This window comes from Apteryx mantelli, chromosome 4 (assembly GCF_036417845.1).
Source record: "Apteryx mantelli isolate bAptMan1 chromosome 4, bAptMan1.hap1, whole genome shotgun sequence".
NCBI classification, from domain to species: domain Eukaryota; kingdom Metazoa; phylum Chordata; class Aves; order Apterygiformes; family Apterygidae; genus Apteryx; species Apteryx mantelli.
In genome coordinates this window covers 72,751,892-72,765,244 of record NC_089981.1, presented here as the reverse complement: position 1 = coordinate 72,765,244, position 13,353 = coordinate 72,751,892, and the positions used below count along the sequence as shown (strand labels likewise).

Here is a 13,353-nt window from a genome sequence, read left to right as displayed (position 1 = left end):
CCATGACTCTTAAGCTCCCATAGTGTTTCAGCTTGTTGCTCCCTGCTGATGACGCTACTTGATGGCTGCTTGGATGTGACACATTCACATCATACTCTGAATTGCTTTGCAGAACATCAAAAATCCTACTATGAACACTATTTGCAAAGGGAGTATTGAAAAGATGACTGTTTTCCTGTACTTTCTGTGTCTTTTCAACTGCCAGAATGCTTTTCAATGTTTTCATTTTCAGAAGTATGCATACCTTCAAGGCTACAGGTCTCTATACGCTGCTTGAGTATATTCTTTTAACGTTCGCTCTTATTCCCCAGAAGATGTGTTAAAAGGCAGTACAAGGTGTTTTTTTGTTTCTATTTTTATTTTTATTTTTTTCCAAAAGCTCAGCCCTGTGACTATCAACAGATCTAGGAGTAAAGGCCCGAGACTGTTGTGGGGTTTTTGGCCCCTGCATTTTAAAAACTTTTTTTAATGGGGAAGCATACTACTTTATGAAAAAGAACGTACTTTAAGATTCTTGCTTAACTTTATTTGAGAAAGGGTTCTTTGTGAAAGCTGAAACGTCATTCTAAACAGAACTAACCAGTACACTCACTTTCATACTCCAGTTGTATCCGCTTTTTCTTGCCCTCTTGTGCTTATGTGCCCAACTCTTAATGTGGCTTAAGTTCTGATATTTTGCTTATTGTTTTTTCTTTATGATGCAGTAAATAATGAAAAGATTCGTAGACCCAAATTACAAATAATGTTACCTATTCTTGATTTTGTATAGTACTAATCCAAACCAGAACCCTTCCGTTACATCAGCTATGTCTTACTATCTTATGACCCTGATATTTCTGAATAATGACAAAGTTTGATTGCTTGACTATTTTTTTTTTTTTTTCAATATCTGCTTCTCCATAGATTTGGATATATGCCAGGTTATAATCAGTTGGTCCTTCACAATTTCAGTTGTTTCCTTTGAACAGAGTATTACTTACCAATTACAGAATTTCTTCAAGATGTGCTGTCCATATGCATTCAGTCATTGGGTGTGCATGCTCTTGAGAGAGGAGACTTCTAGCCTTGGCAAAATCTGTAAGTATGCCAGCACCCCTCTTGGGTGCCTCATGAATGGAATAGGAGGAATGTCTAGACTGGTCATATTCAGTTCCCCTCAGCTCCTCCTTCTTGAGGAATCTGCCAGTAGGATAGTAGGAAAGTGATGTGGGTAGGAAGTGTTCATCTGAATGAACAGCTTGAATTCCAGTTACAAATAAGAAACTCTCTGTTCAAGTGCTTGTCCCTATGGATGCTTGCTCCCTGGTAATGCCAGTAGTTTTATGGTGTAATAACTAGTGTGGACAGGGCTGGATTTGGAAGTTCCCCAGGTGGATGGGAATTGCAGAACTACTTGGCTGAATATGGGATTATTACTAAACCCCCTTATGATGGCCCAGCACATAATAGATCTCTGGACAGCTTCTCCGTGTGCCTCCGTGATGGAGGCAGGCTGAGGTCGTCAAGGCAGCTGATGGATGTACCTTGAGGGCAGTGGCAGTGGCCCATCCTCATGTGTTCTGATTCTTTAATTATTCATCTGCCTAACCTCTATGAAAAAGGTTTATCCTTGCTAAAATTTGGTTGAAATATTTCCTCACTGGGATTTTTCCTTTTATTATTTTTTTGCAAAAATGTAGCTATTTATTGCTGGTTAAAATGTTATCATGCATTACGTTTCTACTCTCCTGCTTTTTGCCCCAACAGTTCCTTTCAAACTAGCATAACATTCTTAGTCTAGATAAAAATGTAAGCAAATATGAATAAGGTATGCTTATGATACTTGCTCTGTGTTGTCATTTACTGACAGTAAATTTAAAATGTGTTAAGTAAAACATAAAACCTGAAAAATCATGTTGGTACAAGTATGTGTATATACTTCATGTGTTTTCCTGCCTTAGTGTTAGGATTATATTATTTCGTAATCCCATACCAACAACTTCAGAAGAAATATAAAAATCTCTCAAAATTTTAAAGGGGAAAAAATGTCAAATCTCTTTTGGTAGCTGTGAAGCATGTTTTAGCACTCCCCACCTTGCCCTTTATCTTAATTAGATCCCAGTGGACTACAGAAAATTTTATGAGAGCTTTGTATTGAGTGATGACTATAAACAAAGTGTAACTGTTATCCAAAGTCCATTCTGTACACAGACTTTTTGTTAAACAAATATTCCCAATCCAGGAATTCTTGGCTGTTGGCCCAGACACCTCAAATGCAAGTTGTCTTAGTTTCTTAGGCTTTTGGGTTCATGAAGTTTGACAAGCATTGAGAAGACTGGAAAACTTATTTCAGGTACTGAAACTTTTAACTAGATTTGTGTTTATTTTAAAATTTTATTCTCCTGTTCTAAGTATCAGTTTAATCTGAAGGTCACTTCTGTGCTTTCTATAGTGTTTTGAGTAACCGTGGCTTCTAAAGCTTCCTGGTTTCATATACTACTTACTGCATTGCAGGCTTTTTTAAGCAAGAGCTTTGAAATTGTTTAACTTGTGTCCATGTATACATACATAACACAATCATTGTGTGCATCACTGTTGTTGTCAACAAGACCTCCTGTTTCAGTAGGTCAGCAGATCCGGAATTTAGCTTCCTTTTAATAATGCTTACGTGAATGCATATGAAAATCAAGAAGTAGTTCACTTGCCATTTAAAAAAAAAACCCAAAAAGCTAAACCTGTATTTTGAGGCTATAGTTAGATTTTAAAAATTCTTCAGTGGCTGAAGTAGGGAAGCTTTTGCTATTCAGGATAATTTCTGCAAGGAAAGATGAAATCTTTCTTTCCTTTTGCAGCTAAGGATCTAATTGTTGTTTCTTCTTTTTCTGTTCATCTCGTACTGCAGCTGTTTTTCCACCATGGGGAAACAGCTTTCTTGATTTGGCATTTTGTATAGTATCCGAGATGTTTTTATATTCATACTAGGCTCAGCAGGTATTTGCAAGCTGACTGTGTTTAGTAAGAACATAAAAGCTGAAGCAGACATTGAAAACAGCCCTAAATCCATGAGTGATTCAAGTGTGCCTTGCTGTCGAAAGATGCAATCCTGGTTCTGGGAGCTTGTTTCTGTGTTTGTGTTGCCCTCTCTCTTTTTCTGCCTGTGCTGGCACAAGTGTTCATGTGATGCCTTTTTTTTAAAAGGCAAGTGATATTTGTTTAAAATAAAACTTTTTGTCTGGGTTGTTTTTTTAACATCAGTCGATTTATCTGGCTCACTGTAAACTTGAGCCAGAATAAACAAGACAAGGAAAGTGGCTTTTAAGAATAAATGGTGGAAGGCAGGGCTTCCTCCACGACAAAGTCATCGCTGCTGCCAGCTTAAATTGTTTGGGAAAATATGAGTTATATAATACTGTCTTGTAAGAAGGGGGGGGAGTAGAAAGCTGGATTTTCATTATATCACTGTAAGAACTGTATTTTTGGTTGATTCATAAGGTTAAGGACAGTACTGGGATTAAAATTGCTGTGATCAGTTTTGAGCTGTGGGACACAATACGGTTTGTAATCAACTAGAATGTGTTTGAATTCAAGATTAAAAAAAAAACTTCAAGAAATCTGTCAACATAACCATACATTACTTGGTCATGAGTAAATTTGAAAGGAGGAACAAGAAGTTTTGGCATGTGTAAATGGGCCGAATGGCAGACCATAGTACCTGTCTACTAAAATATTGAACTCTTCCTTCACTGAAACTTGGAATGTTTAAAAACTCCATATAGTAGTGTTACTTAGTGTGACGCTATTTTGGTATTGCCCTATGTTTTGTAGAATTACTTAACTCACTTGAAATGTAGTGAATGAATTCACTCTTGATGCCATTTATTCGTGCTTAAAATGTGTAAAACTGCTCTTGTGGTTAGCCTCTGAAATTAGTTTGACAGATCACATACTTCAGGATTTTTTTTTTTATTATTATTTTTTTTGCATTTACATTTTCAGTGAATTTAAATCCTGTTACTCTGCAGATTTAGGTACTGCATGTCTAATGGTATTGAACTGTTAATGCATGTTTCTTGATTGTGTTCCTTATTCTTTGTGTCATACTTCTTACCAAAAGGAAGAAGGAGATGGGAGGTATCTTTAACTTTCAGCCTGAGCCCTGGTTATGTATATTTAGTGTTTGTTAGCAAAAGATCACTTTAGCATACTTTTTTGATAGTTTTTCTTCAACAGTTCTGCAGTTTGAGACCCTTGTTTCTTAGCACTTCAGCTCTTCCCCATGCAAGGAAGAACTGAAAAATATTATTAGACATCTAATGGACAAATTAGCAGACCACAGCAGAATACAAAAGAGGAAAGTGGAATAACAAATGGCACTATTCCAGGACTCTGTCCAAATGGACTAAGTCCAACTTCATCTCCTTCAGCGAAAGAAAACGGAAGAGAAAGGAAGTTATTGGGATGTCTACCCAGGATGCTGGTCCTTATTTGGGAGAGAGTTGGAATTCAAACTGAAGGGTGACTCTCTCCACATAGCTTGTACTAAATGTAATTAATTTAATCTAGAAATGGATCGCAAATCAGTGTAATGTATTCTGTGTAGGTACACAAATTAATTTGGGTGTCACTATTTTAAATTATTTCCTAAACATTTTTCTTAAATCAGTAGAGCTTTTTTGTATGGAGATAAGCATATGGTTATCCTAGAATAGCTTATTTCTGTACAAGAAAGAAAATGAGCAAATGTGTCTAAGACGGAACCGATCTAAGAATTTGTAATTGAGAAGTGATATGATGTCCAATTTCTGTGTTATCTGGTTCTTCTCTAACTTCATACTGAGCACACTTGACTTTCTATTTGAGTAGAAAGGTATTTTATCTTCCTGTTTTCTGATGACTTAGCAAGCTGAATCTGCTTAGCGACAAGGTCAAGAAAAGCACCAGACTGTGCAAGCGAGGAGACGTTACCACCTGGCTAGAGAGGGAGGAGATGAGAACTCCCCCTCCTTGCATCTGCAAGCTGTAGGTTGACTCAAGTTGTCTCGTATAATTGGTATAAAGCTGCTGTGTTGTTACAGTTGTCTGCCGCATTAGGAGAACTCAGCTAGTGCTCAGCACACTGCAGCTTCGTTGGGCAGACCTGGACTATACGAGCTTTAGAGTAGGGATTCTGCTTGCACATAATATCTAGCACAAGAAGTTCTGGTTCTTTTTCGAAAATCTCTGTGATATGCAACAGAAATGCCAAACTTCCGGATCCTAGGAACCGCGGTGTAAGACATCCGGATGTCTGTGTCTCACCATTTCACTTTGCACATCCACATCTCCTAGTCAGGTTTTGAAACCCTTATTTGCTATTTTCTGCGTATAAGCTGACCCCTAATCCTCCAGCACTTGTATCCCCTGCCCCTCACATGCCTACAGCAATCTGTAGCCTTCTCCCTCCTGGCCTGTGTCTCAGCCTTCTGCTCCCCAGGATCCATTTAGCATGCTGCGTTTGTGACTAAGAAGCCAGGCGTGTCTCTTCACTTGTCTCAGTCTTACCTCTCCAGTGTTGTGAGAACTTCTATTTCTGAACTTGGAAATAAATGGGTTATTAAAGCAGAGGAAAGAAACTGGCACAGTGCTGTAACTTTCTTGAAACATACTCTTGCATGGCTCATAGTTGTCTGATCTGACATACCAGTGCTGTGTTGGGAAGAGGATAAGGTTGGGAGCATATAGAAAGTATAGTTAAATTGATACCAACACATTGGGATTTGGCTACATGTTCACAGTATTGAACAGAGACTACAAAATCCTTAGTACGGGCTTTACTGTTATACCAGTCTTTCCAATCTGTCCTCTTGTGTTTGTGTTCTGGATGGGAATGAACGTTTTCAGTTGACAGGAGCTTCTCATTGTGATAACTTTCATTTTGCAGTAGTAATGCTTTAACACAGCTCTTCATATGAGAGGGAATCAGGATGTGCTTGCATGTGTATGTACAGCATGAATCCTTGTTCAAGTTTCTTCAGTATTGACTTCCTAAAACGTTTTTGAATGCCTAGAAAGACAGTAGATTTTGGGTTTGTTAAATGTGTTCACCTAGATAATGGATAAATACCCTATTTTTGCTATTGTAAACCTGCTTCTAGGCACTAGTCCGCACTTGGCAAGTATGACTGAATGAGGAGTACATAACTGGTACAAAACCAGAGTGTAGCTGAAAGCAGTGATGGTGATATCATCTCTCTAATAGGACTGACTTATTCTGCTTTCTCAGTCAGCGTAATTGATTCTAGCATTTTTATAACAGTGTGTAAATGCATAAGCATGAAAAGTCTCTTTTGGTATAGTTAAAGGAGCAGATCTCTTCTAGTCTAGACCAACCTGTACTTAAAGACTTCTTAGCTAAAAGCTTGAGACTGATAACCTTCCTGTTCCGTGTTGTAGTTTATCATGTTGAATTATGAATGACCTGGAAATTATTTCAGAAGAAAAAGTATTGTTGAGCTTGGTTTAACCCTGCAAATAAAAAGCTATCTTGAAAGTGTTTGAAGTTTTTATTTTATAAAAATACTTTATGCTGAAGACTGTGTTTATTTAATCTAAATTGCTTAATACCTACTGAAAACAGCTGTTAAAACAAAATAACTTCCTGCTGTTTTTGTTCTTCAGAAATGGAGGAACAGAGTGCTGAATCTGGGATTGAAGATCTGTGAAGGATTATGGGATTATACATCGAAGAACCAGCAGGCGGAATGCCTGAGTGACTGAAGAAAATGGGTGCTAATGCATCTAACTACCCTCATTCGTGTTCCCCAAGGGTAGGGGGGAATTCACAGGCACAACAGACATTCATAGGTAACATATTTCAATTATCTTGTCACTTATATAAACAGCTTCCTGGATTGTACATGCACTGGATTTGAATTGCTTGCAGTGATGTTATGCAGAACTCTTATTTTCAAGGTCACCGGTTTGAATCCATTCAAGGTCAATAGTGCATGAAATTTGGCACTGTCTGATATCTGTTTGGCCTATGTAGGCAATAAGTTGATCTGCCAATTGCTAGTAAACATACCAGCCAATTAAAAAAAAAAGAGGTGGATTTGTTGATAAGACATGCCATTTGTCCCTGCTTGAAGAGCAGTTGCTATCCTAATAGTATCTCTCATTTTTCACTCTTCTTAGATCTTTTATGAAAAGTATTTTAATGTTGTTAAAGCATATAACACTTTTGATCATCGGTGTTCATTGTGGTATTGGCACTATGTCTAGTTGGAGAGGGAATTTCTTATTGCTAGAAGGGATATCTCTGGTAGTAAGCCTGTTAAAGTAACATGCAGTCTTGAAGACAACTTTTTTCTGCTTCTGTCCATGTTGTGTCTCTGTAAATGGGGGAGTGCTTATTGTCCTAATGGTATTATTTACAAGCAAGGATGTTGCTTAGCTAGAAACATGGACTAATTTGCTGTTAAGAAGTTACTTTCTCATCCCAGTGGGGATAAATGAGGCAGGTACCATCTTTGAGTGCTTTTCAGTCTAGCACAAAAGGACCTCAGTGTAGATTTGTCACAATATAAAAAATGATTATGCAATAAATCTAAATGAAGACAATTTGTGAGAAGATAATCTTGTTTAAAAAAAACCCCCGACAGCCTGAAGAATCATCTTAGCAGTAAATAACATAAATACTTTATAAACATACTTTTATCTCCTTTATACCTTGGCCTGCAACATCGAATAAGTAGTTAACCAGTAACTGATGTGCAGTGTTACTTCTGTTCTTAATCACTACTGGAAGTGTGGCAAAGTCCTTGGCAGAGGAAAAAATGACTTAAAAATATATATATATATTTTTTTCATGGCTTATATGACATTCCTGATGTTTTGGAGATCTGAGTAGAGGACAGTACACAAACTATTACATATGGAGACCTCTGCTCTGGACTCAGTCTTGTGTGTGCTCTTCTAGTAGCATGTTAAAGAAAATCTTGGTATTAATATCTTGAATACCTATGTTGTAAAGTCTTCCTTAAGATGTTGTGTATTTTCAGTGTATCTTAACTAGGAGTAGTAAAATATTTGTCCCAATTTATGTAGATCTTTCTAAACTAGCAGCCAAAACATTTTCATTGCACCTTTAGAAATATTTATCTGCCTGTATATGCAACCATTGAAACCCTTATTAACCAGAAAGCAGGTAGATTTGCATGCCAAAACACCTTTCTTTTTAGCAGAGTTTTGCAGAGGGGCATCCTCCAAAGGCCTCATTAGGTTGCCTGGGAACTTTGTCCCTGGCATGTGGAAGGCTTTGGTGATGCTCCTCAGTATTAAGCCTAAAATAGAAACCCATATTTAGTATGTCACTGTAAACTTACTGATCCCTATTACCTAATGAAAATTGAAGTTGAGACTTTTTTCAGGAAAGTCTAAATGCATATGGTTGTCTAATCTTAGGTAAAGCAAATGAGTCTTCTGATAATTCTTGTCTGAAACCTTTGGTAGGATGGTGGCACTTGCATGCGTGTGCTAGCAGAGTAACTGTGCTATTTACAGCACTGGCGTGCATCTCTTCTTCCTACTTCATGTCGTTTGGCTTTTTCTTATCTTGACTCGTTTTGTGGCTGTCTCAGTAAAAAATAGATGTATACTCAAAATTGATAGTTCAGTGTTTCATCACTTGTCAGAATAATCATGTTGTAATGTTATAAATCAACTTCTACAGACTTTCTTTTGTATAGAAGACATTAGATCTATTTACTCTAAAAATAGAACTGGAAATATGAGGACTAGAGGTGTAATAGTTGTATAGAATGTACTAGTTGCCTTAGTTCCTGAAATTGGATTCAGACCTGTGGGTTAGTTGTTTTAGACACTGCTGCTTTACTGTTAAAGCACAGTATTGTGCTACACTGTAAATGTAGAAATGGAAGATGAGTATTAAAAGCTGAGAACTGATCTGGCAAAGCACAACATTTTCATAGTGCAAGCTCTTGTGTTAGTTTACTTGAAAGAATGCTAAATGTGCTTGCAGTCTATAAAGAAGCAAATCAGTAAAAATAACTGCTTTTGCTGTTTTAAAAAATTTTTATTCTAGCAAAGGCTTAACTAGTCATCTTTTGCTGATTTGTCTACAGCCTTCAGAAGGAGGATTTCCCACCATTTTCTAGGGCGAGACATCTGTTCCAAGATGTTTATTTTTAAATAAAGCTCTATAATTAGATTTTAAAATGTGTAGGCATGCAGAGGACTAGACAAATCCCATTATTCATTGTCAAGTGCCTGAGTAGTTTCTCTTGGCAGTCATCTGTGTCTTGTAAATATTTATCTGTTCAAAGATATGATATGGTCTAGGGGTATAAAGCTGCTATTGCTCTTGTATAGTATTTAATAGATTGGTGTATTTTGGTGTGGAAGTGAGGAATACATTTTTATTCCTTCCTTCTAATGCTGCTGCCTCGTCAAGAAATGCAGGTAGGCCAGAAAGAGGGAGACTCAAATTGTGTCATTGAGGGATACTGAACCGCTAGCTGTTGTGAACCCAGATAGGCTATGCTGATGTGTCTCTGCTTTAAGGCTTTCTTCCCTTGTTCTTGTCTCTGGCAAAGAGCAGTTGTGTGGCAGCCCTACTAATAGCACTGTTTGTTTATTTATAGTAGTTAACAGCACTGTTCCTAGTATATCTGAAGGTAAATCCTGTATGTAGCTCTGGGTGCACATAGATTTGAATAGTATTTTGGTATCTTGGGGTGATTCACGTGTAAGTAATACCTCATGGCAGCCTTCAGGGAAGCAAGAAATTAAGACTTCTGGTGTCCTAGTTTCTCTTCAGCATAAGAGAATACTCCACATCCTCAAACTGGTCATTGGAATCCAAAATGCTTCAAATAACGATGTGGCATGTTTCCTCTCAGCAAAATGATTATAGAATGTCCGGAGAGCAGTTGTACTTTTATTGCAAAATGCCATCTCTCCTTGCTTTCTTTTTCTTTAATGGAGCAGAAATTCTAGAATTTCTGCTCTATCAGCAGGAGACTAGATACACTGAATCCCCATTTTTCTATTGTTATATCATGTGGAGAGAATTTATATGGTGGATTTTGCAACATGATCTCTTTGAAGTTGTTTGGAGTTACTGCCATCTTTTCAAAAAATTTTTTTTGAATGTCTTGAAATTTCAGTATGATTAGTAACATATTGTCTGATCTAGCAGAATTTTGAGTAACATGGATAAAATGATTGAAGAGGTCTTTCCTGCATCTCAAAGCTTTCACTAATAAATGAGTTGTAAAACCATTACGTTGCATTATTTGGGGGAGTTTTAATTGGCTTGGCATAAAAGCCATTTTGTAAGGTTATTTAGTAATTATTGCTGAGGCTTAAATAATAAAACAATTTACAGAAATTTTAGATTGCTACAGTTGCCGTGTTCTCAAATATGAATTCAGATTGCTCCTATGTCTTTCACAGTTTAGAAGTACCTGTCTGAAACAGCGTAGTAACTATAAGCACTGAGTTTTGACAAATTGGCACATAGCATCACTGTCAAAATAGCACAGCAAAATAGCATCACATCAAGTCTACCTGAAACAGGTGGAACTGTGAGAGAAAAATGATAAACAAGTTATAAAAGGCCACAAAACCTGTGTGGTGTGGTTGGATGTGCTGTCTACTTCAAAATGCAAAAGGGCAATAGGTAGCCAAGTTGTACAAGGGTAATAATGGAAACTTATTAACTATTTCTACTAAGAAGACTTTGACAAATATTGTTTCAGATGAATCTCTCTTTTTTTTTCCTCCTTCCTTCCTGTCCTTTGTAACTACATGTAGTATACATGCTGATGTAAAAGAAGGGACATGTTATCTTACTCTAAGATCAGCAAATTTATCATTACAGGGGTGATATTCACACCATTTGCAAACTGTCATCTTCCACTATACTGTTTGGAAGAAAAAGTTGTTTTTGTGTATGTTTTCTGTCATGTCTGACTTTTCAACATCTGGCTTAGAGTGAAGATTCTAATTAAAAAAAAAAAAAGACACATGGATTTCAACAAAAAAGCTTGCTAAATTAAATTAAAAAATAGTCCTTTAACACTGGAGTCATAGTGTTGTTAAACTGTAGTTTTTAACTACTCTTTAATTAAAACATTACTTCAGTTTCCCATTACTGCTAGAAACACAACTCCTGATTCCCCTTTTCTTATTAACTTACAAGTTTTTTTTGTTTATGTACTATTTTACTTGTATATGTAGCTAACATCAAACTGTTTGACATTGAGAAAAGGTTCATTTAGCAGAACGAGTCAGGTATGCAACACAGTGTTGAAAGGAAACTATTCGTTTCATGGCAAGTTTGGTTCATGACATTTTTCCTCAAAGACCATTTATATAGAAATTGATTGATATGTATTCTTTAATTGTATACTGCTCCATTCAAAGGATATCTCTAATAATAAAGTAAAATTTACATGCTCTGTTTTAAATGGAAAGTATGTGCAAACTAGCATCTGTAGCTCTGTGTGCAAAGAGCCCATTTTGTTAGACTTTTCAGCATTTCTTGATTGTCATGTGACAGTTTTATTTTCTTGCTAAATCTGCATTGAAAATTGATTCATTGTTCTCAATTTTCTTGACTGTTTGGGGTATTGTGTTCCCTCTTCCCTTTCCCTTCCTTACCCCATCTCTTTTTCTTATGAATGCAATACATATATATAATACCAGGTATGCTTTTCTTATTGAAATGACAATGCTAGAAGACTAGAACTGAAAATCGGTGTGAAAGATGAAGGGGGCTGCTGTTTCATTAAGTTTATACAAGTCTTTATAAAGATTGTTTTTCACCTCCTAGTTACTAGACTTGAATTTGCAACACTGACCAGTTTCTATTTACTCCTTAGATAACAGTGTACCAATTGCTACAAAACTGCATCAGGTGGCATTGCTTGGTTCCTAGAACCATGGGTAGATTCTACAAAAAAAGAATAGGCATAAACGTCTTTAGACACAAAAAAGGATTTTTGCACTTAAACTTGACTGCAGCCTTATCTAGGTATGAACTTGTTAAATTATCTGATCTGAGGAGAAGGAAAACTGTGTAACTTGTGGAGACAGTGGTCTTCTAACTGCTGTGGTGTTATGATCTTTCCTTTTAAATTTAAAGAATAAATGCATTAAATTTTCCTTTTTGCCTTCAGGGACATCATCCTACTCTCATCAAGGTTATGGCTGTGAATCAAAGCTGTATAGCCTTGACCATGGCCATGAGAAACCTCAAGACAAGAAAAAGAAAACCTCTGGCCTTGCCACCCTCAAAAAGAAATTCATTAAGCGTCGGAAATCTAGCCGATCTGCTGATCATGCCAAGCAGATGCGAGAACTTCTCTCAGGCTGGGATGTCAGAGATGTTAATGCATTGGTAGAAGAATATGAAGGGACGTCAGCCTTAAAGGAGCTTTATCTACAAGCTAATTTGGCAAGACCAGAAGCCAGGACACTACAAAAAGACATGGCTGATCTTTATCAGTACAAATATTGTACTGATGTAGACTTAATATTTCAAGAAACTTGTTTTCCTGTGCATCGTGCGATCTTGGCGGCAAGATGTCCGTTTTTTAAGACTTTGCTTTCTTCCTCACCAGAGTATGGGGCAGAAATAATAATGGATATTAACACAGCTGGCATAGATATGCCTATGTTTTCTGCTTTGTTACACTACCTTTATACGGGAGAGTTTGGAATGGAGGATTCAAGATTTCAAAATGTTGATATCCTCGTGCAGCTTAGTGAAGAATTTGGAACGCCAAATTCCTTAGATGTGGACATGCGTGCGCTGTTTGATTACATGTGCTACTATGATGTGGTTCTTAGCTTTTCATCCAACTCCGATTTAGTTGAAACCTTTGGTGGAAGTCAGAACTGCCTGGATGAAGAGCTCAGAGCTCACAAAGCTGTTATTTCATCACGATCTCCATTTTTTCGTCACTTGCTGCAAAGGAGGATACGAACTGGTGAAGAAATCACAGACCGAACTCTGCGGACTCCAACTAGAATTATATTAGATGAGTCTATCATACCAAAAAAATATGCTAAGGTCATTTTAAACTGTATGTATACAGATGTGGTGGACCTCTCTGTTTTGCACTCCAGCCCTTCAGTGGGTAGTTTAAGTGAAGTTCAGGCTCTTGTAGCAGGAAAACTAAACATGACTAGGGCTGAAGAAGCTATGGAGCTTTATCACATAGCACTATTCCTGGAGTTTAACATGCTTGCACAAGGTATGTAATACTTTGCTTTCTATAAAATAAATGACTTCGTTAGAACATTTTTTTAGCTTGTTGTCAATTGTGATAGCTTTAATATTAAACCTGTTGAAGGGTTGGTGTTAAA

General features: G+C 37.0%; 1 protein-coding gene across 3 annotated transcripts in view; it reads left to right on the top strand.

Annotated features, from left to right (window-relative positions):
* Nucleotides 1-13,353, top strand: part of BTBD7 (BTB domain containing 7) — a 58,072-nt gene that overhangs the window by 13,545 nt on the left and 31,174 nt on the right. For all 3 annotated transcript variants that reach the window (XM_067296967.1, XM_067296965.1, XM_067296966.1), the window contains exons 2-3: nt 6,637-6,822; nt 12,162-13,241. In XM_067296967.1, coding sequence (XP_067153068.1) covers nt 6,741-6,822; nt 12,162-13,241 — 1,162 coding nt within the window. In that variant the 5' untranslated portion in view covers nt 6,637-6,740. The remainder of the gene's footprint in view (nt 1-6,636; nt 6,823-12,161; nt 13,242-13,353) is intronic.